This window comes from Oreochromis aureus, linkage group 22 (assembly GCF_013358895.1).
Source record: "Oreochromis aureus strain Israel breed Guangdong linkage group 22, ZZ_aureus, whole genome shotgun sequence".
Taxonomy (NCBI): Eukaryota; Metazoa; Chordata; class Actinopteri; order Cichliformes; family Cichlidae; genus Oreochromis; species Oreochromis aureus.
The window spans coordinates 23,881,371-23,909,131 of NC_052962.1; the positions used below are offsets into that span (position 1 = coordinate 23,881,371).

At 43.5% G+C, this 27,761-nt stretch overlaps 1 protein-coding gene across 1 annotated transcript; it reads right to left on the bottom strand.

Moving 5' to 3' along the window:
* Positions 1-1,769: 1,769 nt before the first annotated feature.
* Positions 1,770-24,376, bottom strand: LOC116319442 (adhesion G protein-coupled receptor B1-like). Its single transcript, XM_031738772.2, has 32 exons — positions 24,204-24,376; positions 19,990-20,885; positions 19,071-19,220; positions 18,877-18,975; positions 18,577-18,738; positions 17,997-18,161; positions 16,707-16,871; positions 16,419-16,583; positions 16,209-16,310; positions 15,985-16,091; positions 15,687-15,881; positions 15,529-15,597; positions 14,433-14,541; positions 13,758-13,901; positions 13,574-13,643; positions 13,268-13,370; positions 12,796-12,839; positions 10,791-10,917; positions 7,402-7,505; positions 7,164-7,266; positions 6,902-7,052; positions 6,711-6,780; positions 6,523-6,589; positions 6,329-6,414; positions 6,005-6,176; positions 5,773-5,868; positions 5,620-5,659; positions 4,832-5,448; positions 4,696-4,731; positions 4,487-4,591; positions 4,192-4,242; positions 1,770-3,957 (listed from the first exon to the last, which is right to left on the bottom strand). The coding sequence occupies exons 2-32, from the start codon at positions 20,690-20,692 to the stop codon at positions 3,760-3,762; spliced, it is 4,575 nt and encodes a 1,524-aa protein (XP_031594632.1). The 5' UTR covers positions 20,693-20,885; positions 24,204-24,376; the 3' UTR covers positions 1,770-3,759.
* Positions 24,377-27,761: the final 3,385 nt, after the last annotated feature.

A 27,761-nucleotide genomic window follows, 5' to 3' on the forward strand; every position in this document is an offset into this window, starting at 1 on the left:
TTTTATTTCCTGAAGCTTAATAAAGATATTAACTGGAAAAGACTGAAACATTTTACTGTTAACTTTTCTGCTGCTTCACACTTTGTAATTCTAATAATTTAATGTACTGCTGTCAGCTAATGAGAAGATGTTACTGACTGTTGAAAAGATGTTCAGTTCTCTTGGGAGGCCTAAAGACCCTCTCTTCTTTCTCCATCTTGAGGATTAGCATCCTCTGTTTCTATAGTAACCCTCTTCAATTAAGAGACAGCCAGGATCTCGCTGTTAGCCAGCAAGGTGCTAATTGATACTGGATTTCATGTCAGGTGGGGGTTGAAATGAGAATTAGGGAAAGAATTTGTGTGTGTATGAGAAGCCACTGACAGCTTTTGGATGTTATTAGCATTGGGAGAGACATTGCATCTGCATATAATTATTGTGACTTTGATTGGATTGGCTTCTTTTTTAAATGGCTGATTAGGAGAAAGAGGCTGTGTCCTATACAGAGGGTATTAGGAAATGTGCAATCATCTAATCTTTATAGCTGCATTAAAATTGCTTGTGTGAGTGTATAACTTGTGTCCCTGGAAAGCCCTAATTCAGACAGCGACCGATTGAAATGGAGCAGCAAACCCTTTCCCCCCTTTGTTCTCCTTGTTTTCCCAATCCATCGCTTTTGTTTCTATAGCTCTCTATAGTACTTTCTGTTTTCTTCTGCAACCTCCTAACACTCATGACATGAATATTTATATGCATATATATGTATATATACATAAACACCAATAGGTCACAGTGCACAGCAGCTGCAAAACAGTCTTTATATCAGCAGTGTGAATCATCATTAGCACACTGCACATACGCTATGCAGATGACTTTTGGCGAGATAATAAATTAGCACAAAGTGTTCCACAAAGCAAAAATGATCCATAAGCAACGATGTAATGGTGCACATCATATGATGTGGTAACACACATTAAAATGCAGCGAAAATTGCACCTACAGTAAAGTACCATTTGCTCATAATCCAGTCTGCTCTCCAGGTGACCTCACAAAATGAGCAGTGCTCTACAAATGGATGATATAAATCTCATTTTGCTTATGCCTTGCAGCAGAATTACAGCGCACTGGCTCAATTAAAGCAAAGGACTGATTACGGGCAGGAGAGAAATCAGAGTGGGAATACTGCGGAGAAAAGTAGACAAAACTATATTTAAACTGCCGAGCACATTTCCTATTTTTAAAGGGGTCAGAATCATATTCTAGCGCCTGTCAAATTTGTTTGTTTTCTCATTACTCAACTTCAGAAATATTTTTTTTCCTGGTAATAATTTGCCTTCCTGCAAAGCATGAAAATAGAACAGGGGAAAATTGCACTTCTATCATCTTAAGAGATTGCTGTTTTATGTTTCTGCAAATCACATCTCAAGTGAGAGAGAGAGTGAAATGTTTGCCAGAGGCTTTAATGTGGCAGGAGTTCAAAATTTACTTGTCTGTATTCCATCTTTCTTTGTAGTATTGCAGCATTTTTCCTTTCTTAGTTACAATTTCTCACTTTTGAACTTCTATTTTTAGCTTCCTTGCGTTTTGTTCTGGGTTTTAGGAACTGCTACGTGACAGCATGCACACAAGACTCTGTAGAAGTTGTTGTGAATGTGATTAATAGAAATCTTAAGAGGATAAAACTGTATTTCAACATTACACTGTTGTTACCAGTAAAAATGAAAACAATAACAAAAAAACTTAATTAAAGGCCACATTCTTTCATGTATTGTAATATAAGATATTTTTTATTAGAAATAAGTCACATTCATTTTGTGCTGTGAAAACTGTACATTTACAGGAGGTAAAACAGAACATTAAAAACATTGTGACGAGAAAGTACAATCGGGTTTTCGATACAAGTAACTCGAGGTATGAATTGGGCTTTGGGTGGGGCAGAAAATTTTGACGGGGCAGGGGAATTGACTGGTAGTACATACTGTTGAGTTACCAACACTGTTACAGAAGACATGAGGTTCAATTACCCATCGCTACACAGCTGAGAGTAATAACAAACATCCTGGAACACAGTTATGTGATATTCATAGGCTATCATTCATTCTATATAATGCTCATTTTTTCTCAGTACTATCATCTACCTGTCACAGAGAGCTCCAAATATGGAGCCTTGTGCTAACAGATCTCTAGTGAATAAATTCTTTGAATTACTAATACAGATTTGTTATACAGTATTCTCATAAAGCATCTATATGCTCAGTAAATATGAGGAAGATGGTATAAAAATTTTGAAACATTAGTAAAAAAAAATCTCGGCCTAAATTATATTATCAGTCTTGCTTGAGCATCAAGCGCCCATCATATTGCACTATATCACACTGATGGCTGAAAACACAAATGTGTTGAAGTTTTGAGGACCTGACGCTGAACTTGGAAGTCATTCCAGAGCCAGGAGCCTCCTGTTCTGTCCAAAAGTCCTGCAAGGCTGAGAAACAAAAGGGCGATGATGAAAGGCCTTTCTGAACCCTTGAATCCACATGTTCAACATGGAAGAGCCTGCATCTTGTGCTAGCTGTGAGGGGAGGGTGGTGTCCCCAGCCACCTCCTCACATCTCTATCCAGCATTTTCCAGAGTGCACTGCTCTTCCCGCTTGAGAGTCTGTGTTCCTTCTGGTGCTGGTGTTTTGGTATCGAAGCAGAATACTGGAGGAAACCAGCAAATGGTAACTAACCACCACCTCCATCACCACTCAGCATTGTTTGTCCCGATGCAGTCCATATGGGCTCCGAACACATTATGGTCGCATTTAATCCTTCTTTTTTTTTGAATAATGTCATAGGTCACAATACAACAATAAATCGTGTGCCTGACACTTCATGAGGAAGGAATAAAAAATCAAAATATGATATTAACTCAATAATGACAGAAACAATGCTAATCATAACACCAGCAATAATAATTGGAATTATAATAGCCATGGTGATAGCAAGAGTAAGAAGCTCTATCAGCGTGATTAAGCTCTCCAATAGAGGAGTGTGTTTTCTTCTCAGCACAGAGAGTCATTTTCAGCTCTGGAGTTGCAGTTCCAGATGTAAAGCAGTACAAACAAACACACAAGCTGAATAAATAAAAGAAAAAGATTAATAAAAACAATAAAGTAACCCACTTCACAAAAGCAAAATGTATGCGCCCATCAGAGTATTGGAGCATGAAACTGGTCCCATATGCTCTCTTTGCCTTGTCCTGTTTTTTGGAAGTTTTTTTTTTTTTTGGCTGGAAGAAAATCAGCCAGGAGTTCCGGCTGTTACTCCCAAGAAGCAGGGAGAACGTGCCGTTTCAAAATTGTTCACTTTTTCTCCAAAGTTGAGTTGAAGGAAAAAGAAGCACAGACCTGTCGACCACAGCTCTGAAACTCAGGCTGTGGCGCTCAAGAAACTCCCAGTGAAGCATTAATGGAACCACAGACAGTCCTGGTCCGTGGACTCCACTGATCACTCCACTACCCCTATGACCTTTACAGCACTCTAATAAGAGATGCTGATAAGTCCACTCTGAAGCTACATTAAACATCCCCTCCACCATCACTTCCACTCCTCCATCCCTCCTTCTCTCCCTTCTTTCCTGCTCTGGCTGAGGGTTTGAAGACATTGATTCTGGGACCTACTTTCTCACTTCCTCTCTTTCTTGGCTTCCCCTACACTATCCATGCAGGATCCCATTCCCAAACCAAAAAAGGTGACCGAGGTGAAATTAGGCGGCTTCGCTAGCCCCCTTCCTCCCCCTCAGACCTCTGTCTGCAGGTCGATGATGTCCTGCCCCACCAGAGGGATGGTGGTGCTTGTCTTCTCCCACTCCACAGAGTGCAGCTCCAGAGGCGAGGCAGCTAAGGGCTCCAGGTCTTTGCGCACCCATGCAGGGGGTGATGACGGTATTCCCCGGACTCCCTCCCATGGCCTCTCCAGAGGACCTTGCTGCTTGTCCTGTAGGAGGACAAAGAGAGGTCAATTTAGTGTTGCTGTCACTCGTTAGCGCCGGGCAATTCCTGATCTAATCGAAATGAAATGGGCTTCATCAGAGGTGATTTTCTGATAATGAAAGTCATTTTTGTCATTTGGGGAAAATTACTCCTCTTTGAGGCATGTGCGCTCTATGATAGTGTGTCTTGACTATAGGTTGTAAATTTTGAGAGTGTGAGGTTGTATATAAACACTCACGCTGTGGTTCGTTTTGTCACTTCCTCCTGAAGACACACTCCATCTCACAGACTGTAAGAAGGAAGGAAGAAAATACATCCTTATTCAAATGACCTCAAGGCTCTTACATCCATAGTACAATACACTATGTTGTACAGTGTTTTAAAAGGTCATTTTCACACCACGTAATCTTTTTTTTTTTTTTTTTTTTAGCAATAACATTGCCTCTGTATTTCCCATTTATCTGTGTTTTTTCAATTCCTGAAACATAATGTGCATGGAGATGGGTTACAACAATTACATCATGATTTCTTACCTTGCTGTCAGAAGCAGGAGACTCTCTGTCTTTCTCAGCATGATGTAGCTTCCTATTAAGGTCCTGGAACATGTTCTGGTGGCGTTTCTTGGTGTGCATTATTTTCTAGAGTACATGTAAAAAAATTAGATTAGTGTATTGTTGCATTGGATTTATTATACAAGTCATTTTGTTAATGTTTTCAGAGACAATATCCAAACAATATTTACCTCAAAGTCCAACTCAGCATAACGAGATTTCTGTCTCTGTGAGAATAAGAGTGAGAGGAAGAAGGCCAGGTCAGTTTTGGAAACTTATTAGAAATCTGTAAAAGGAGACTAAAGCAACTATTCCATCTTCTCTTACCTCCAAGGAGCTCATGGAAAGGGTGGAGATGGTCTCACTCTTGGACATCATTGAGTTCATGGACTCGAAGGTGTTCTCCAGGCTGCTGTGGGTGATGTGAGACTCACTGGACATGTTGTGGATGTTCTGGATGGGGGAGTCTCTCTCTGAATATGACACGCTGACTTGATCAGGGGGGATCGACTTCATTCCAAAGGCAGCCTGAGGCTCTGCAAACGGCCCGCCGAGGTGCATGAGTCTGGCTTGCGGCAGCTGCTCCACGCTGATGTTGTACTTTGTCGTGTCATCTTTGGGCTTAGCCCTCAGGGTGGAGGTAGTGTTGGGCATGAGGACGTAACCGCTGCCATCAGAGACACCACCCTCTGCCTGAGCGAGATCGGCGTCCAGCTGCTTGAAGAGCTCTCCCTCGCAGACATACACAGGTTTTCCGCAGGATGGGTCGACTCCTCCCGCCAGGCGGCTTTTCTCTCTCTTCAGGGTAAGGGTGTGGCTGGAGTATTCAGGAACCGCCTGCATGTGACCTTTACTGGGGTTGGATGGCAGGGTGTGGTAGCTTGAGCCCATGGGAAGGGGCATCTGAGGAGGAGGCATCTTCTCTTCGGAGGAGCTCTTCATTCCTTTTAAGCAGAATTGCAAGAGAGAGAGTTAAAAATAATGCACGTCTAAGAAATTTGGTCCAATATAAATGCTCTCTTTTTATGCAAGTGCAAGGCTCACTTATATTGAAATGCAAATGGAAAAATGGTTAAGGGCAAGAAAGGAAAAAGTTGATGTAAAAAGGGGCTCACCTTGTCTGCTTGAATCTCCATCCTTTTCACTATCAGACGGCTGATAAAAGAACAAAAACATTCTATCAGTGTTTAATGTATGCATATATTCATTTAAGGGTAAATTCAAGAGGCACTCAAGACATTAAAAAGGCAATAAGCCAAGAAATTTACCATATGCTGGGTGTGGCCATTGTGCAGGGAACTGCCAGAGTCTCCATTTCCATCGTCCTTGCGGTCGACTACTCTGCACTTTACAGCCTCTTGAACCTAATACATGGAAGGGTGGAAAAATTGAGAAAATTGTCAATGTTCTACGTTAGGTAACCTGATCAAAAAAACAACCAAATCAAACCAATTCCTTTTTATTTTTTTTTTACCTTGTCTTATTGATTTGTTTTCTTACCTCTCTGCGCAGAATGCAGTGCACCATGACAATGATGAAACCCTCCAGTGAGTCGAAGACGGCAAAGAGGATCTGAAAGAGGGCTGAGCGGCGGTCTGTGATGGCCAAGACGGCAGACATCCAGGTGAGGGCCAAGAGAGGCAGAACCACGCAGGAGCTCCACAGTGATGCCCTGCAGCGGGAGAGAACAACAGATTAGTAACAACTTCAGTTGTTTGATTGTGCGGCGTGATATCAAAGCACATCATCAATAAACCTGTAATGGCACTGATAAGGGCGATAAGCACAATACTCGAGTGTGTTGAGAAGATCAATAAGACCTACCCGGCTCTCTCCTTCAGTTTCACGTCGGTGATGCCGTCCTTGGATACCAGCTTGTTGAAGACCAGAATACCAATGAACATATTCACCTGCATGCAGGAAAAAAATACATGGATGAAACAGTGTGATAATAGGTGATGCATTTACAAACAGCTATGTATGGTGATGGATTGGGATGTCAAAGTCAGAATACGAACCAGAACGACAGCTGCAGCAGGGCCTACAAATGCGTAGAGGAGTCCACCCTCAAGAGAGAGCCAGCAGCTAGAAATGAAAAGGAAGAAGGATGTTAATTCTTTAGCTAAGATAAGAGTTTTCTTCTCCCTCAAAAAAAATTCTAGAGTAAAGAGAAGTGACAAAAACTGAAGGCTTAGAGTAGACTTACTAGTTGACAGTGCCATATCCCTTAGCTTTTGTAAAACCCACAGACACAGCCACCACCAGTGCAGGAAGGCCTGCAAGACAGAAAAAGGGGAGAAAAGTTAGATCATCAAAGATAAAAAGCTATGGAGAAAACAAATGATGCAACACAGATTTTTTTTAAAAAGAGAGAGAGATGAGCGTGAAGACGCTTACCCCAGCCTAAGCACAAGAAGCGCTTGCGGATGATGCGGTTGCGCAGACGACCAGTGACAGCCATATAGGACTGCCAAGCTTCTGTCAGCACCCAGCAGAAAGAAGAGAGGAAGAAGAAATGCAGGAATGCAGCGATGAGAGTGCACACCACCTGTGGGAGCCCGGAAGGAAGGGAGAGATAGAAAGATGAGAAATCTGTGTCAATCCCCTAAGCAGTAAATTGTAAAAAGAGAGGATAGGATTGCTTAGAAAAGTGCCTTACCTTGTTGCGAGCCTGAGTTTGTCCAACAAGAATGAGGGCATTGGAGCATATAATGGAAAGGCAGAAGTTGATAAGGATAACGGAGCGCTCTGAGCGGATGTACCTAGAGTTTGGGAAAGGTGGAAGGAAAAAAGAGTTGAGTTTGGCAATGCGAGGGCAGAAGGAAGGGAAAAACACAGAACACGGCATAAAATATTAGAGGCTAGCATGGCTGATCGTTGCTCGGAGGGATACTTACTTCCACACGGAGACGTAGATGATGATGAGGAGCAGCAGGGTGAGAGAGGAGACCCCACAGCCAACGATGAGAGTCACGGACGGGAGCAGTGCCTTGTCCATGATCTACAGAGAGGAGACAAGACCAAGCATGCCTCTTAGAGCTGATTATGAACACACATGCACATTTATGCAGAGAAGAAACCAGCAATAAAAGCCACACACACACACACATACACACTCAGGATACTAAGCTTCTGGGTATGCGCTATCTGGAATAGCAGACAGCTCCCCACAGGCAAACAGTTGAATGGCACAATCAGGCCACGGCTGAGGCAAGGTGACATGTCAGAAAGATGGAGCAGCGAGCTAGACAAATGGTCAGGGTCACTGCATTTCTCCACTGAGCATTTGAGTCAGCAAATGAGGTGAAAATGATACACACATATCTCTCTCCATTAGGCAAGAACGGGGTTGCTCAAATCCCAGGGGCAGTTCAGGTAGGGTTGCCGTAATCAGTCCTTAGTCTGAGCTGCTACAGCGACAGTCTAATCACTGACAGACATCCTGCGCTCGTCTTTTCTCTCCCTTGTTAGCTGTGCCTCCGAATTTTGGTTCATATTTGTGCCAACCAGCAGCTCCTCATCCATCCCCGGAGGGGTGAACAGGTGGACCATTATCACCTGTGCATTAATCTGCCACCACCTGCCCTTCTGATCTCTGACAGCAGCTTGGTGCCTGCCGCTGCCAGCGGCGGTGACCATCCCATGTTTCAAACAGCCCTGTCACCGAACCTCTGGTGGGGGAAACAGAGGAGGGATTGTTTTTTGTCTGTCGTCCCTGCTGCTCAATCACCTAGAGGGCCAATGGGTCACTGCTGTGCACACAAATCTCATCTCCTTGAGACTTCAAAACACCCTTGCTGCTTGGCTAACGCACCTGCAAAGCCCCCAGAAGATAATTGTGCAGTTTCGCACAATTTGTGTGCCCATAATCTCTGTCTAACACCTACCCTCGTGGCTTTAATAAGGGTTTAAGTTAATCTAACACCTCTGATCAAGTTGTCATCACCACAGAGAGTGTGATTACTGGTAAAAAAATCTCTCATTGACAAATGCTGCGATTGTATTTTTAATAATGTGTTGACAGGGAAAAGACAGATAACAGCTGCAAAGGGTGAGTGAGAAAACTGCCCTGAAATGAAATAAATCTGCAGGTATCAAATTAGCCCTGATAGAGGAGAGCGAGATAGACTCTGCTTTGGCCTTCATTTGATTTATGATGGTGATAAATTCTTGTATTGCGGGGCATATGAGAAGCACAGCTTCTAATACGTTTACCACTGTGTCTCCAAATTTAAATGGTACAACACGGAGCCTTGAGGGATTGTTCCTCTTCATCTCAGTATTTGCCCCACATAGGGTTTTTCTCCCCCCCTGATATTAAAGCACTACAATGAAGTCCAGCCTGTGGCAGCCAAAGACTAATTTAGTGTGGCAAATTTGTTTCAAAATCTATCCAGCTACATCAGAAGGGGCCCAAAAACAGATGGCAGATAGAAGTGCATTGTATTTTTTGCCCAGACTTTACTAAATCAGGCAAAGAGAACAAAAGGGTTGATACAGTTTGTCCTGACCCCTTTCTTTCTCATTCTCTATATCTGGGTTGAATCTTTACCATGGGCCACTGACTAGAATTTAGAAAGCCAGCTTGACCTACATATGAGGCATGTCTTCTGCCTGCCCTTCACCACATCGCATCAGCTACTTGTGAAGAAATCTAAATGTGGAACATCTTAACTCGTGCACATTTTTAAGGTGTTACTTACTAGCACTAAGTAGTGGTTGAGGGAATCGGCCGTTCAGGCTGTGGGCTGTTCCCACAGGACCATGGTGTTTCAAACACCTGCCTCAGAACTCGTGAAACGATACCATTGAATGAGAGCTAACATACTGCAGTGTCTGGCTGTTTTTCCGCTCCTCTCTATTTCTGCCTTGTGCGTTTGGCTTGTGTTCTTTATACAGTTTGTAGGAAGATGTTATTGAAAATGTCCACAGCGCACATCAAAGGATGGATGAAGGGGGGGGGGGGCATCAGTGCATGACCAGACGTCTGTCTCTCATTGGTCGCCTCTCTGGCATTTCAGACTTGGTGCTGTGGCCATAGAAGAAGAAGGAGGAGGAGGAGGGGAATGGATGTAATCGAGAATTCAGAGATATTGGCAGACGGATGATTGGCGCAGCTGCCTTTTTAGTGGTGCGGGGGGATGAGGGGAGGGCCGTGTGTGTGTGTGTGTGTGTGTGTGTGTAGCCTGTTACAAATATTGGAGGGACTATTTAGACTGGCAACAACAAGGCAAATCAAATCTAGGATGTAAACAACAGGTTGGGGAGGAAAAATGACAATCCTCAGTGGGGATTGAGCAGCAGAAAAACACTGCATACCAAATTCACTGGTTGTTTGTCTTACTCCTGCCTGCACACTTAAGGAAATAAGCAAAATTTGCGCATTTAAACTATACATTTCCTCAGACTAATGGACATCTGTTGATTGTTTATCAGATCGGAGATGGACAGACCATTTCCTCTGTCCTGAGGGGTATAGGAGAGAGGAGGAGGGGATGTGACTGTGTGTGTGTTTTTCCCCCCTTCAGCATCTCAGTTATCAAAAATCACACAGGCCGAGTTTGCGCTGCAGAAGCCGTTACCAAGGCAACTGGAGAGGAAGATGCTCTAGAGGCAACACAGTCTAAAGGGGGAAAATTACACATTGTCTTTGCGCATGAAATAAAGCGATGCACAAGGGCACATTTTGGTAATCAGCGCATCGGGCATGCAAGCTGCACTAACTCCGTATAGTTTGGACAAACGTGCATTATTCATAACCATAATCGGACAATAAATGCAATCCGAAGGGCAGAAAGTCATTTTTATGGTGTTGAATTAATCATTCGCAGGCGATCTTTCTTCTAATACAAGCAGCTAGGCATGAACGTATTTCCTACTGCAGATAAAACATATATCTTTTTTTTTTTGTTTTTATATAATTTATGTAGCTGCAACAAACAAATCATCATCAAATTAACACGCACGAGCAAAATAGAAATAAAAATGTGCACGCCCGAAACGCAACTCGCAAGGTTTTAATTTCAAAATCTAAACGTAATCCCCGCACATCAACATGTTGCTCCGCTAAATATACATAACCCAGAAAAAAAGCTGCAATTCTCCGATCAGCGGCACCTGCACGGAGACAAAGGAGCGCTGGCAGGCAGCGCTACAGCAAACCGCTCGAAAAACAAGCACTGTACGTTCACACTGCACCGCATTCACAAGCACACTGCACTAAACACTTAACATGTACATCGGAGGGAATAAAGAAGCTTATTTTACGATCAGATGGATAACTTACCGAGTCGAAGTTGACGTGCGATAAAATGGCGAAGGTGGAGAGGCTGTCACACACGCATTTGGTTCTGAATGAATGAACGGGCACCGCTCTGCAGCTCCGAGCAGACCAAGACCCAAGCAGAGAGGAACTGCACAGAGGAGAGGGAAGGCAACAACGGGTTAGGAGAGGAGAGATCAGAGAAATCTCTTGTGTGAATGTCTCTTGATGGATTATTATTATTATTATTATGGTTTTTGTTATATAAGTGGTGGGAAAATATGTATATATAAAACATATCTATGTATTCAAATCCCGTTTATGTGAATAAATGTTTTTTTCTATAACATACTAAGACTGAACTGTTTTATTTTAGAACTTATTTGCAGGTTATTTTCTTTTTGATGGGTCCATCTGTGACATAATTAGTGATAAAAGACCTTCATAAAAGTCTTAATCTCCAACAGTTCTTGCTACATACTATCTTTCTTCAGCAGACATGAGATAAAAGGCAAACAGATGTCCAGCTTATGGAGGACAAGAAGACAAAGGACAAGATGTTCCCTCTTTAGAAATAGAAGGACAGGAACATGGTGGCGATGTGAATTGTGATCATTTCTCAATTTTGAGGAAGCCTACGCCTCAGTGCCACATGTCAGATGCCAGAGAGCACAGAGGACTTGAAGGCAATGACCAGCACCCTCAGGCTCTGACTGGCTGGTAAACAGAGAAGGGTATTATAGCCAGGAGGTCCAGTCTGGTATAGATTGTCATGGGAGGACAGCTGCAGGGTAAAACTATTATGACTGTCTACATCTAAGTAGGCTGGGCTGCACTTTTTAATGTGCACTCTGTTTGAGCTGTGATAGGCTAAAGGTTGCATGTTGAATTTGATGAAAGGCAGGTCTTAAAAAGCATGTGTGACCCTATTAATGTCACAAAAAAGCTGCAGATCATTTTATCTGTAGACCAGTGCTGGAGAAGCTAATGGACCATGTCCTGCGATGAGAGCACTCTCAGACATATGCAGCTCTGTAAGCAAACAGCGACCCCCCCTCAACTCTGCCATCATCCCGAGCTCCATCTTCTGCCATTTCCATCGTCTCTATCCTGCCATTAATCACATCCGCTGTCAAAAAAGAATCTAATTTGACTACAGGCACATGCCTTCTCTCTGAAAGTATACGAGTTAATTACATTTTCTCAGTCTCTGGTTATTATGTGAGGTGCAGGTGTATTTTCTTATCAGTCTTTCTGAAGTATACAAGTCTATCTATATGCAAATTGTCCACCTGTGTATTGCTCAAGAGTGGCATAGTGGGTGTGGAGGCTGACTGATCCAGGGCAAGTCATTCAAATGGATGTAAGCATCTTTAAAAAACTAAACTTCCAAATGCCACAGACATTAACCTCAGCGGTGGCGTATGAGCATAACTGAGAGGAGAGAGAGGGACAGTGTCCATCGTCTTTACACTGACACTCTGCAGTTGGCCTAAAGGTACAGCAGTGAGCTCACTGTGATGCCAATAATGAGGTTAGAGGTGTCGCCTTTGTATTTCTCCCTCTTCAGGATGTGGTTAGTTTAAAGTGACGAAGGAGACTGTTAGATCAAAGTGAAGTGTCACTCAGCTGGAACCAGTGTGGCTCATTAGGGCTGTCATTTCTCGCATCTGTGTGCTTTGCAGTAAATGTGTCAGACAGCTGATTGAGGCCTGAAGCTCCAGGCATGGGGCTCAAAAAAAAATGAACATGTTGTGGCATTCCTCTGTGTTGCTGTCAAAGTGATTGACATGCAAAATGGATGAGAAATTATTGCTCTCTCTGCGGTGAGAGTAAGATTAACAGAGGGTAGTGCGGGGGGAGTGGAGGGGGCTGAATAGCTATTGTGTGGACGTCAGCTCTACGTGAGGAGATAAACAGCAGCTAGCACCAGATCAGGTGACGAGACCATGCAGGACTTAAAAAAAAAAGATGTGAGTGATGGTTAGATGCACATATAAGAAGAAAAACAACTTTAGTCACCACTTACGTTTCGCTTTCGTCCCATGAGAGGCATGTCTCGTTTATGGTGCCCTGCAAGAAGAGGCAGATGGAGAAGAAAGTGTGAGGAATGGCTACAGAAAAGGCAAACGCGTGGGTTGGGACACCTTACTATAAATGTGTGAGATGCAACAGCTTGCTGTCAGCCACCTGCCCACATTTCTTACACTCTCTTATAAAAGCATGCATGAAACTAAAAACAGCTCCTTATCAGCTGCAGAGGCTAATTATTACGCATGATTTGTCATCATCATCATTCACCATCATCATCAGCAGCCGGCCATTTGGCTGTGCTGTGATCTTCCCTGAATTTCAACTGACACAAGTAAAGTAAAAGTCACAGTGTCACTGAAAATGTCAGTAAAATGTCAGGCCTTGTGCGCTGTAGTGAGCAAACAGCCAGAGGGGGGTGATATTTATTCGTGAGGCTCCATTAGTTTGGAGAACCATTAGGGACTCACATTATGAAGGTGGGGGAATTCGATCTCAACGGGGGATGACAGGAGAGTTGGGTTGGGCTTGACGATTACTGTCACCACCTTAGAATTGAGGAGGGTGGTGTTGCTGTGGAGAAAGAGGACATTGCAATGAGACATTACAGCAGAACGAACGCGGGTATGGTCTGATGTAAGGCTTAGCAGTAAAAATGACTCATAAATGGAAGAAAATACAGGAGGATACAGTCAAAGGGGCGCCATCTAGTGGCTATAAAATGTATTTCATGGAAGGCCAGTTTTATACACATAAAAGCAGAGAGATTGTATTACCTCTGGAAGGACAGAATGGAAGCAAGGTTTCTGTAGAGGACCATGCCAGTCACAATCGCATCGCTGTCATCTAGAAAAACACAAACAAAAAAAAACATGTTCACAAGGCTGCATGTTGGCTGATCTCCCCCATAAAATAAATTATGTAAAAATGATATAGATACACATGTTTGTTAATTCTCACCTGACTGCTCAATGGACAGAGCATCACGGGACACTGTGATCTTCTCCTCAGAGGTCCTGACCCAGTCAGACGTGTCTCTCCAGCCCTTCAAAGTGAAGGTGAAGTTGGAGCTTGTAGCTGGAGAGCGTTTGTGAATGCTCAGCACTGAGAGGAACAGAAATTTAGACATTATGGCTTTTTGTTAGTAAACAGCACTCAGAGGTCATCTATTTCAACTCTGTGTTTTTTATACTGCAACAGCTGAAAAACTGTCTGAATGAATTGATGCAAACTGCGCCAAGGACACTGTAGTTTCGTGTGTAGTGCTAGCTGACCATAGTAGTCACTTCCCACTAAATTCTGTGAGAATGTCACCTTCACTGAGCCAAAACAGCCATGCAAATTGCAGAAAGTGATTCAGCGTGTGACGTTTGTATTTCACGCTATAGCGCTAATTGAAAGTTTGTGCAAAAGCCACCACATGCATGTTATGCCAAAAATACCGGCGCAGCATTTTGGAGATGGCACAAATTCTCTGCTATAGCTGATGAAGATGACAACCTGCTGCCGTTTGTATGTTCAGATACACAGCGGCGAGATTAAGATTGATGGACTCTCCGGGTGGAGAAAGGACAAATCACTCTGAGCAGACATGAGAGGGACAGAGAGAGGCTGGCAGAGGAAATTGGGGCTCACCTAAATTCTCAGTGGTTTCATAAATTTCCTGAAAGCCACTCATTTGCATCCCAATCATGCTCACAAACTCTTCAACGAGGCGGAGGAATTCCTTAATAGTGGCACCCATCTGGTTAAGAAAAAGACAAAAGAGAGAAGGATAGGAGTCAATAACAGGTGAATTCAGTTGATTGAGTTTCATTGTATAAAAAGCGTGCAAATTGATTTAATTGTGTAGAAAGGCACAGTCGCAGTTCCTTAATTACATGTTCATATCTAGATTTCCTGTCCCTCTGACTGTTAGGGTTGTGATTATTCTTTCAGAGTGCTCTGCAGTGGACTGAAAAAAGAAGAAGAAAAAATGTTTCTTGCTGCTATGCAACCTCGGAACTTCCTTAAGGCCATAAATGGGCAGGCTGTTGATTCATACTGAGGTTTTTTCGTCCACTCTCTACCGCTCAGTGGAAGGGAGGGCTGCCCGACTTGCGTGTTTCTGACGCAGAACTGCAGCGATGTGGGCGCAAGGTGTGTGCTTGCATGAGATGTACAGCTTGTGTCTCCCTACAACAGCCATCAGTATGTAGGATGGCATGGAGGCTCACAGATTGCCGAGTGGGAGTAGTGATTTTCCCTGATTCAGTTTCTCTCTCTCCCTTGCTGTCACCTTGACGTGCTTTTCTCTATGTCGCAAGTGGCCTTAGTAATCCACCCTCCTGTTTTTCAGTTTGTACATAAACACGTGTTTACAAGATGCGGTGGGAGTTTTCTGCTTTTCAAACTTTTTTATCTAAAACGTCTTGTCTCTCTTTGGGAACTCAATTAGTAGGAGTTGTTTCATCACTCGCTTTAGCAGGAACACTGACAGAGCATCATGTAAGTGGGAGGGGGGAATATGTCGACAGGTGGTCAAACAAAACAAAGTTCTGCTCGGCCTGTTGTAAGAACAACTTAAGAACATATTTAAACGAACTGGGAAATGCTAGATGTTAGAGCCATGATTCTAATTATTTTCTTGTACATAATCCCATCTGGAGAATGTCATGAAAATAGACTCTTTTTCTCCAGCTTGCTCGCATCTACTGTGAATCACTTGTGTATGCACCCCCTTATCACCTACCAGCTGTGCTTCATCCCATTTGTCACGATGTTCCTCCTTCAGTAAGTTGCTGATGGTCTGGACGTAGTTCTGCAGATCATTAAATAGAGGCAGAGGTGTAAGAAGGTGCCAACACCGGTGCTTTTTGAATAGCCCGCTAACAAGTCTTAAGACCTCACCTCTATATCGGCGTTGCCCATTCTCAGCCTAGTTTCTTTGTAGAGTTCGGTGGTGTTCTTCAAGATCTCCATGATGGCCAAGATGTCGCCGCTGTACCTCGCCCCTTTATCAGAGGAAGTTCTCAGGCGTGAAATCACCTCAGCGACCCCGTCCACGCTTTGTCCCATCTGTGCTTTGGCATTGTAGTCCCTCGACTACAACAGAGAGTCAAGAGGTTACTCTGAGCCTTTGTGCTCCCCAAAAACAGATGAGGCACTTAGGATTGTAATTAACTGGGTCATGTTTTTCAGGGCTTACCAGCATCTGAATGTTTTCATAGTTCTTGGAGACACACTTGATGTAAGTTGGGTTCTCCCAGGAGGCGAGGCCAATAGCATCAAGAGTGCAGCGGCGCAGAATCAGACCTGTTGTAAAGAGAAAGCACATTCTTGTTTTTGGCATAGTGGGGGGTTATATAGTTTAAGCATCCAAGGGGCGGAAATAAAAACTACAAATCACATCAAACATCAGTGTTACTGTACCTGAGGCATCAGCAGGGCAGCCAGTGGCAGCCAGGTCTCCAGCGGGGGTTTTCTTCCACACAACATCGCCAGTGTTTTGCTCGGGGCAGATCTCATGGGGTTCTGACAGGTAAATGAATCAAGTGAGATAAGATAGGAAATGTATTTTCTTTTGTATTTGGGGTGCGCTGTACTGAGACTGTGTTTATTTGTTGTATCAAGACCACTAACCAGGGCATCTCTTTTCATTGCAGCGCTTATGCTCTCTAGAATCACCAGGGCAAGGTTCTCCTCCAAAGAAAGGCCCTTCACAGACCCTCTGTCTCTGCTGGTTGCCTCCACCGCAAGTCTTGCTGCAGCTGCCCCATGAGCTCCATTCATGCCAGCGTCCATCAACTACGCACAAAATATTTTACAGCATTAACTCTGTACTGTGATATGCCTGATTCACATCTTTTTTTTGTTTAAGTGAATTAGATATATAGATATAAATATATATATATATATACATATATTTACCAGGGCACTCTTTCAGGAAGCAGTTGGCTGTCTCTTTCCAGCTGCCGTGGCACTCTGAACCCCCGTAAGATGGCCCGTTGCACTCCCTGGTTCTCTGCATGGTGCCATTGGAGCAGGTGGTAGAGCATGGAGTCCAGGCAGACCACTCATTCCAGAATCCGTCCACTAGAGGGAAGCAGAAGAGCATGCACGCAGGAAAGTTATAACTTTGTGAAGACATGACAGGCCCTCAGGCCAGAGGCATCATAGCACAGTCACCAGTACATTAACATTTCACATGACCTACTTTTTTGAGTTTAAATGAAACAGAAAATTGGAGCTCAGTAATCTGCCCTTCAAGCATGACTGCATGTACCTTTCAACCTCTAAAATCCACTCTCCTTAAATAGAATACACGCAATTACACTGACCAGGGAAGCCATCTTTCTTCTAATGTATTTTTAAATAAATTACTCAGAAATGCAACTAAGATTGAAGATTGACTGACAACAGAAACCAATTTTCATATCCTATTTTTATATTCAAGAGCATAATAACCCTGAAAAAAGAAAAAGAATCAAAATTGTTATTAAATGCTGTCCTGAAATTATAAAATAGATGTAATAATCTTCATGGTCTTTAGAAAATTTGGTCAAAATAAAGAATTCAATTACAGCAAATAGGCGGCTAAGGATGACTTAATTTCCTAAACATTTCAGTTTCAAATTGAATTTATAATCCTCTCAGTAAATGACTTTGCCAACTCTCTGTTTCAAACACTAGCAGTGATTTAGCTGTGGAAGACAGAGACATCTGCTGATAGTAAAATGCAACTGCAATAAGATTTTATTCTGATTTAAAAAATAGAAGGAAAAACACAGACTAAACCAGATGTGAACAAAGTAGGGAAAAACTAACAAACTGCTGCTGTGACTTCAAAATGAGTTAAATCTTTTCAGTACATGTGTAGGTGGCTGAATGACCGTGAGCACATTATGAGTCACTGGCAGTTGTTATAAAGCTACTGACTAATGCCCACAGAGGATTTTATTCTGATGCGTCAGATGTAATATCAACCTGCCACTGCAGTCGCTGTTTGTGATGGTGGTGATGCCAATAAGTGGCTTAATTAGCTCTCGTCTATGAATCACTTCGCCAAGGGGGGTTAAATATCATATTCAGGGTCAGTTGTCATAGATTTTTAAGGACGGTAGTAAAAGAACATGAGTCCAGTAGAACTCATTTGATGAGGATTACGTATGTCTTTTTTATACTTACACTTAAATAAACACTTACAGGTTCATGACTCACCTGGGCAAACAGCAATGTTGCAGAACTTTGTTTGCTTTGAGGGGCCACGGCAAGGCTCTCCGCCATTCTGGGGCTGCTTGCATGTGCGGGTACGATCACGATAGCCGCGGCCACATGTGGATGAGCACAGGCTCCAGGGGGTCCACTCATCCCAAGCACCATCCACTGCACACAGGTAACACAAAGGGGTATTTTGATGAAGGATATTATAGAACACAGAATGAAAATGTAAGCTTTTAATGTCCTGGAACATTTTGTAAACTCTCCACTAGGTGGGGCAGTCAGCTATGTGGAAGATAGTGAAGTTTCCTTGATGATGATGACAGTCAGCCCTTTTTCTCAGGCTCTTAATCTCAGTTTGTGAAAGCTCAGAGATGTCTTTATAACTTGTCTGCATCTCGTTATCTACTTTACTTTTGTGATTGATGTTGCATAAAGGAAACTAATTAAGAGATAATGGCTTCTACTTGTATTATGCACTTCAAAGACGCCAGGTGTCTCTGTAATTTTCTACATCTCACTCTCTCGTTTTTCTCTTTTCTCCTTCTGCAACATTAAAGAGGATCAACCAGGGACTCACCAGGGCAGACAACTGTGTTATTACATGGCCGGTTCTCACGCAGGGGTCCGGTGCACTGGGTGGTGAATGAGGAAGTAGCACAGACACGGGTTCGGCTCTGCCAGCCCTCCCCGCAGGTAACTGAGCATGCACTCCAGGGGGTCCACTCATCTGTAGTAGCATCTATGAACATGATATATTAGAGGGTCATCACAGCCCCTTAACACTCAGAAATGTTAGGATGATAATTGGATGCCCTGAGTAACACCTTTGGGTTGGATCACAGTGCGCAAAAGTGTTAAGAAGTGCTTGCTTTCTCACCTGTTTGGGTGGCAACAACTCCATGGTTAGAATCATCAGCATTGTCCCTTCTCAACCCAATTATGGCCCGCAGACCCTGGCTCCTGTTGCGCTCCTTGCCTGAAAGAGTTAGAAAATTACGCCATTATACTACTTAATCTGCATCATCTGCACCATTGTTCTCAGTTGCATGACTAAATTAGAGCTGGGCTTACCAATGCATGCCTGAGAGTTGCAAGCCCGCCCTTCCTCCACTGTTCCCTCGCACGCGGTATCATCAGGCTGGCAGGTTCGGCTGCGCACCTGGACTCCGCCACCGCATTCCTGACTGCATACGGACCAGCGGCCCCAACCAGACCAGCCCTCTGCAGGAAGAGATAAGAGGGAGAGAGATATTGAGCAAAAGTTGGAAACTTAAATTTTTGTCATGTAGCTGATTTTTATCACATTTCCAATAAAAGAACAGGAAGTGAGTAATATATGTTTTCTGTACAGAGAATGAGCAAGGAAGATTCTTTATAAGCAATACAAGTTGCATTTGAAATGATGAATGTTTGCTTTTAACCACATGGTGTGAACCACAGCAGAGCAGTGTGTGTGTGTTAGGCTGACTGGTGCGTTGCTATGACAACCTCAAGTGCAGCACTTCGATTTCTGGTGCCAGCTGGCTGCGAGATCTTTGTGTTCTTCTCTGCCCTGGGCTAACAGACAAACATGCCCTCTATCTCCCCCTAAGACTAAGCCTCCTTGTCAAGCATCTAGATAAAATGAAGCGCTGACTGTGTGTGCAGTTCAGGAGGTCCTGCCACTTAGGTGTGAACATGCACTGGTGAATTTCTCTAACACCTTTGATTTACTCCTCATTACTCTGCAATGGTTAAGTACACAACCTCTGCCTATGGCCCCGCTCTGCAGACGAGGATCATTACCTTAGCTCCTCTTCAGACACACACGCTAACAGACGAGTTGCAGAAAGCATGCAGAGCTGTGGGGTCCTGCACAACATTATCTAACCACCCTCAAAACAGTCTGACCTATTTGATTATTGCTAAGCAAATAATAAGCAAGGCAGAACATACTTGGGGAAAAAGGGGGGATTGAGTACAAGTCAAAACACTCAAGTTACAAACTTACTGATAATCTCAGCATCACGTCCATTGTCTTTGGGAACGGGAAGGCATTTCTCAACATAGACACCGCCTCTGTAGCAGCTTCCTGGCTTCCTCTTTGGGACCTCCCAGCACTGGCAGGGGGTGTTCATGATGCCACAGGGGTAATCATGGGTGCTACTGGACAGGCACTTCTCCAGCCACTGGCACAGCATCTGGCAGGCAGGCATACTTGGGTTCCTCTTCCCCACGACCAGAAACTCAGCCTTGAACTCGCTGACATCATTCTCACCGTTCACAATCTGCAGGCCGTTTCGTGGAGCAACCTTGCGCATCTGCAGGAACTGCTTGCTTGACTCCAGATAGGTGACAGTGGTTGTACCATCGCACAGCCTGACAACCTCATCGAAGCTCTCCATGCCCAGGTAGGTGCGGGAGGTCTCAATGAAGGAGTCGAACTGGAAGGTCCGGATCTGGCGGGGCACGCAGGACTCAGTGGGCTTGGTGATTTTCATGTAGACGGTGTAACGGCGAGGATCAGGATTCTGCAGGGTCCAGGAGCATGGTGTGGAGGGCAGGGTGGTCGTGGAAGTGAAAACACCAAAGAAGCGGCTCTGTTCCAGGGTGGCACAGGTGGGAGAGGCAGGTCCAGAAGGAGTGCAGGAGGTCAAACCGAAGAAGAGCAGGACGAGGGCCACACAGGGGCCGGTAAGAGCTGACCACGCCATTGGGTCGGCTTAGATAGAGGATGTTGGTGATATATCTGTGATTTCTGGTTTAACCAGGTCGTTTCTTTGACTTCTTTGTTGCAAGTTACTGCACTCAGATCTCTTACTTATCTTCACAACCCCTCTCAAGAATTGTTGGATGCTTAAGTTTTAGCAAATCAGACAATGTGCCATGTCTGTATCAAAGAGGAAGCTGCAGAAAAACAGAGAAATAAAGAAGAGGAAAAAAATTGTCAGTATGCACTAACATCTAACTAATCAAAACAAAACACCACATATTAGTATGCATGAGAGGCGCTTTCTTCAAATACAATGCATTTCTTCCACTTCCATGATATGCATTTTAATTGGCCCTATTGTCAGACTAATATTTATGCATCAGGAATCTGCCTTTGATCTGTATCACAGCGTTTCGGGGTATGTTCAGTGATCTAAAATGCCCTGTTCTTCGGGACATAATTACTCAGGCAGTGCAATTACAGTCCTTCACAGCAAGCTGGTATCTCCAAGCTTTTGCTCTTTCCTCCCACACACTGAACTGTACTGCGAATCGTGTGCGTCAGTCTGACGTTCATACAAGCATTGCCACTGGCAACCACAGACGCCTATTAGTTCCATCATTTGTGCAATGCGCCCCTGCTATTGAGTGGTAAACAAGTGAAATGGTTAGTCTGTGTCCATGGTGAAGTGTGATTTCATATCCTGCTATGGCATTTCTAAAATTGCTTTTGCATTACATACCATTGCAGTGAGTGAAATGATCTATGCAGCTATGGTGACTAATGCTTGTCTTCTGTGCATAATTAGGGAAAAAACATACATTTTAGGTGAGGTGCATGCACATATCATACCTGTGAATCACTGAAACCCACTCTAGTGAAGCATTTAATTCTCCTCTACTGAAAGGCTATATGCATGCACATTAGACATCTGCTGCATTCTTTACTTTTCTTTATTTTGCCTTACTAATCTTGCAGGCATGCTTTGTCCAGAACTCGCTTTATCTTGTAGAGACTCCAACCTTTGCCACTATATGACTAATCCTGCCTGGAGAAGCAGTGCACAGTCACTACAAAGTCTGTGTAGTTCACTGGACTCACAGAAGAAATGGCCAAGATGCTCCCTGAGCTCAGACGGGAGGACAAAACACTGTTGCTCAGCAACACCTTTCAGGGTTATTCTTTTTCATGTTCAGCTATACTTGACTGATTATTGTCAGTGCAGCCCACTGAAGATATCATCCACTGCGACATTTAATACATAAGCTGTGATCAGGAATTGTAAGATTTGTGTATGCAGGATGCTAAACATGTTATTTCAGTAAAAGCCTGTATTGGCTATATGTTGCCGTAGGGTTAATCATAAAGGTGGGGCAGTGACACAGCCACACAATTGATGCCTATAGTGGCAGTCACTTTGAGAGGCACCTGCACTTTTCAGGCAGAGAACTCATAATTACTTTCCTCACATCTCGTTTCACCTCCCTCCATCCCTCCTTGCCTCTCGCTAACCCTCCCTCTCCTCTTTTGAGCAGCGCAGCAAAGACCTCTGCTTTGTGTAGGTGGGTGTCTCTCTCCCGCCTCCCAACAACCGGAAGCTCCATGAATGGGCATCGGATGAGACGCAGAGTGAAAAGAAAGGTCCAGCTGTCTTTGAAAAAGTCTGTGTTGCTCTTTTTCAACATGCCCCCCCCCGCTCACCCTCCCCATCCACCCCACACCCAATCTTTGTGCCCCTTTCGTCTTGCTTTTTCCATTTGCTGTCGTCAACAATATTTTTGCATAGCGGGCAGCCTAAAAAGCAGGCAGATTGTCGTTATGGAGACGGGGTTATTTTTTGCAGATCAGTGTGAAACACACAAAAAGTGCAAAATAACAATCATGCAGCATGCTGTCTGTTTTTGCTGGCATACACAGTTCCTCTATGGCACATACAGCAAGTTTTACATTACTCATGTCAGGTGCAAAGAAACAATTATACTTATTAATGCAAAAAGCAAAAAAGCAACCATTTGATGAAATGTGACATATTCACTGGCTTTTAAGAAACACATGCAGATGTTTAATACATCTGCATGAGCATCTTGGCCAGGTCTCTCTTGTAAAAGAGAGTTTTGATCTTAAAGAGACTTTTACCTGAATAAATAAAGAACTATATTACTGTGTAAATCAGAAAGTTATGATAACTTCCATGGGTTGTAGTAAGCACTGAGTTCTGATTTGGTTAAGATGTGACAAAGAGGATAGTGGTGAAATTAGTCAGAATACTATCTCCCAGAAGATATGTTTAATATTAAAATCCATTAAGACAAGCCAATTACTTTTAATCTGATGTAACACTTTGAAAGCAGATACGTTTAGTTATCTAGATTTGTATCAACTGAAATGTGAAACTTAAGCTTTTCTGTCTGAATGCTGTTTGAGATGGAATCTGTCTCCTTCTTCACTGGTAGATTTGTCTGTGTATGTATGTTTGAGTGCAGTAGAGGAAGGATAACAAACAGATAATCAGTATTTCTCGACCTCTGTCTTTTCTTTGCAAGCTGCTCTCTTTTGCTGAACCGAACCAAAGAAAAGCAATTTCTGAAGCCATTACCGATTGTGCTTCATCCACAAATTGCTCGCTTTTTTGTTTGCTGCACCCATTGCAAGTAGTTGCACACGTGTGCAGGAAACTAGACCACTGGAGATGGCTTTGCTGCAAATCTGCGTGACAGTAAAAATATCAAACAGCGAAACTCAACCGATTGCTCACATGGACTCTGGGCACCTCGAGGCACATTTTGAAGAGTGCATGTGTGTTAAATAAACTCCGTCTGTAGGTTTTTTTCAGGGATGCAGACATTTCTTTTTGCTGTGCAAAGTCTCTGTCTTAGTTATGTTTGAAATCCTGCTATATGGAGTAGTCAGACGATGTAAGCTGTTGAGGGCATCACTTAAAAAGCATCTGCAATAGTTAACTGTTCTGCTTTATACAGTTCAGAAGATTCTAACATCTTTCACAGCCACACCCAAATCCTCCGTGTAGTCTAAAAGATACAGCTATACCAGAAACTTCTGTCAAACAACCTGTTGCCAAAATCAGAGCGGCATGACAAAGTACTATCGCTACCCTTCCAGGATTGTTCAGCTAGAACTTTCTAACAGTTCAGAGGAGCTGTGTGGATCAGCTGTAGGGGCTGTTAAAGGAACAAACACGGGTTACAAACAAGAGCTGAAGAACTACAAAGAGCAACAACAAAACGATTCGACAGAAACGCTTTGCACGAACAGATCAGAGCAGATCACTGACAGGCGAGAGTTTCAGCACCACAGACAGCGACTTACAAGTGAGAACAAACTCCGCTGCCGGAGGACAACACGCGTACACAATCACTTTGTAACTTTCAGTGTTCAGTGTCTTAACAGCATGTTAAGATATGAAACATAGAAAAAACAACCCCGCACTCACATATGGCACGTTTAAGAGATGAAGCAACGAAAGAACGAAAAAACTTGTGCTCTTTTCTTACCTTGAAAACGTTTTCTTTGAAGTCTGGTCAGTGGCTCTCTAACCGATCGCCCAGGTATCTGGAATCTGGACACGGATAGCAGCTGCTGAGGATATCTCAAAGTCTGACCCGACTCAAAGTCTTGAGATCTGCGCTCTGGCCAAAACTTTCGCAGTGTTTGACGCCGCGAAAAGGATGCGCCAGGTCCAGCCCGACCCAGGAGGGTCGATCCCAAGTTTCAGTGCAGTCCACTCTCACAAGCAAAGAAATATAAAGCGACTCTAACCAAACTCCAAAGAGTTTACTACCAACTTTGTTTAGTTGCTATATCCAGAGAAACTGGTGTATAGCGGAGTGACAAATTGGTTGTATCGGAGCTCCAGCAGACAGTCCGCAGAACCAAACGCCGTGGTCTCGCTTGTCTTTTCGCTCTAAGCTCCAGGATAAATGTTGGTACTTCTACTCCCGGCTTCGGAGTCTTCTTGCTTGTGGTCTTTGCACTGCAAGTGGGTCCAGTCTGAGTGTAGCTTGTGGCCTCCTCTTGGTCGTATATATCCAACCCCGCCCCCCCTGCTTCAAGTTGGAGTTTGTGCGTGGATGGAGTACTGAAGTGAATGAGACAGCACCAAGACGGGGGGGGAGTGTGCGGGGGAGACGTGTTTGTGTGCGTGCGCGCGTGTGTGCGAAAGTGTGAGAGTGACTATGTCAGCGCACGGAGGAGGGAGGGAGCCTGAAGAGAGGGGAGGGATTTGTGCAGGGAGACAGAGACAAACGATTATGAACACCAAACTACGCAGATATCAACGCAGAGCCAAAGGTACCGGAAAGAGGATCAACGAAATAGGTGTGCAGCCACGGGGACGACATAAAGAGATGAATTGTCCTCACATAAACACGAACGCAACACAAGACTTTGTGTACGCGAACGCTGCACGTTGAAAGATACATTTTTGAAAAACGTGGCTTTACAATAATTAATATGACATTAATTATATGACATTTAAGATCATATAGCGAACATGATTATGTTTTTTAATGTCAGACACATTTGATTTGTGGCTGAAGCTCATCCAGCCGTTCATTAAACACATCGAGGGACGATCCCTTACTTTCGATAAGGGAAAAGTAAAAGTTGTTAAACGGTCATGTGGGGGTATTTTGCAAGCTCACATGTGCATCGAACATGATGTATGCAAACACGGCGGCGGTATCTCCTCGACCAATTGAAAGTCGAGGTGTGGTGCAGACGGTGTGGTAATGCAGGAGGAAATACGGGCGCGCACATTCTTTCCGTCTGTCTGTCTCGCTAAAACATACACACACACTCTCACACACGCACACAGGAATAGGTGCCCCCCCTCGCCTCCCTCCCTCTCTCCCTTACTCTCTCTCTCTCTCTGGGGATGTGGGTGGATCTGGGTAGTTCTCGAAGTGTGAAAGGGATAACCTAATGTGGGTGTCTGCCTGTTGGTGTAATGTTGGCTTGATTCCTCTCCTAGCAGAACTACATGACAGAAAAAAAGAGATCGGAATAAATAAATGACTGCCCAAACAGCATGATTCAGGAAGTGTAAAGCAGAGGAGCTACAACAACTGATCATCAGTCATTGTCCTTTTTTGTATTTTTTAAATTCTGTCCCGCAGTTTCATCGCGGCTAGTAGGAGTGAGGAGTCATGCGGAGTTGTGTTGTGATGGCATGGGAATCTTCTTTAAGTGGGGAGTCACCACAGACTTACAAAGTAATACATTTAAAGGGGTGTGTTGGCGCATATTCAAGTCAGGAAGGGACCAACTTGACCCCGTAGCTTTGTGGTTAAGGTGACCTTCAGAGCTGAATGTGTTTTTTGTATGACTAATCTGGAAATGTGGTCTGTTTTGCACATTTTCAGAATGCAATTAAAAAGCCAGACATGGCACCTCTATCAAGATGCAACTAATATCCTACATACTGAATTCTGAATGAGACTAAAACTGACTAGAGTGATCATAAACAGTGTAACCCCCCCCCCCCCCCCAAACAACACGTTTTTTTGAATAAACTTTATAACTCTTTCATATAACTGGGACAAAGTTGCATTTTGCCACTGTTTGACTCACTTGAGCTTTATTTATTCTTTTTTTTAAGTTTTTGAGGAGAAAATTTGACATTTCAATTAATCATTTGCAGATTATTCACCACTCACAAATGTCTAACATTCTCTGGTTTCAGCTTTTACTATGAATAATTTTAATATTTGTTCCATGTAAGTAAACTAAATGTATGTATTTTAGAGCATTGGAAATAAAAACAAAATTCAAGGCATCTAACAACAATAAATAAAACCCAAGCTGACTTTAGTTGGTTCGTAAAGTACTTTTGCTCTTTGTGCAATGTCACATATTTAATTGTAAGAGTTTTGAAACTCTACATTTGAAGGTAGCGTCTTTTCTTTTCACGGAAACTGTCTGAACTGTCTCTTTTGCGTGTGCCAAATCCCTTCAGCGACTTACACTTAATGACATTTCACAGAGTTATGAGAACAGCTGTAGCAAAATTGTATTTGTTTTTTGGACTGAAGTCAGCACACAGGCTTGTGACGCTGGCGTTATGAGTAGGAACAACAGCGTTTGTATTTCTTTACACATGGGTGACACAAACTGTCACTGCAAAACAACATCCTGTGCATCATATTACAAGCCATGTTCGACATTTATAAAGCCACTTGTCACACAACACAAGTCGGGCTCCCTTTTACTGTAGATTATCCATTAAAAATCCATTATCATCATATCATACTGTCTACAGTAATTGCAGTTCTTTTGAGTTCACTGTAACCCTGTCATTAACCTGCATTTACTTGATGTTAGTCATAAAGCTACATGTTGTCTGCTCTCCTGTTGCTGTGGATGCTGTATCCCATAGCAAGCATCCTCTATAATCTTTCATACAGTGTCCCATAACTTTTCACCCCTTCAGTAATACATTTATGTCACGTTTATTCAGATAGATTATACTTTCTTTTCTTCTGCTGTCTGAGCAGAGTGCCTTTGAGTGGAAATACCAAATATATGTCCAGCTGTGTGATCAAATGAGCCATTAGACGTCCCAGCATGTGAGAAGCCGGGGACAAGTTTGACCCATTGTTCAACAACTACCCTCCCTCATTAAGCTTGCCTACTGGGGATGGCAGACTTAAAGGGCCAGGATATTTTTGTGAATTTTGATGAGGAGTGGATGCGGGTTGTGAATAAAAGGGTAAACAGTGGTAGGAATTCTGACTGGAAGACTCCAGACAGTCTGGGCAAATAAATGTAGAGCGTGTTTGTTCACTGTCTACTGCTTACCAGACCTTTCCTCACCTCCAGCTACTAAAGTAGAGCTGCTCAAAGGCCATAACCGCAGCTGTGCAAACGAGTGCATGCCTGCAGCGAATGTGAGAGTAATTAACAAGCATGCACCATGGCTAATAAACAGTGATCTAGCTCAAAACAACTCGTGACCCAAACCGCTGCATTTAGTTATTTGAACCTGTGAATGCTTTCTGCTTTGCCGGCGCTCATTTGCGAGGGAGGCGTGGGCTGCTGCAGGCACAGTTATA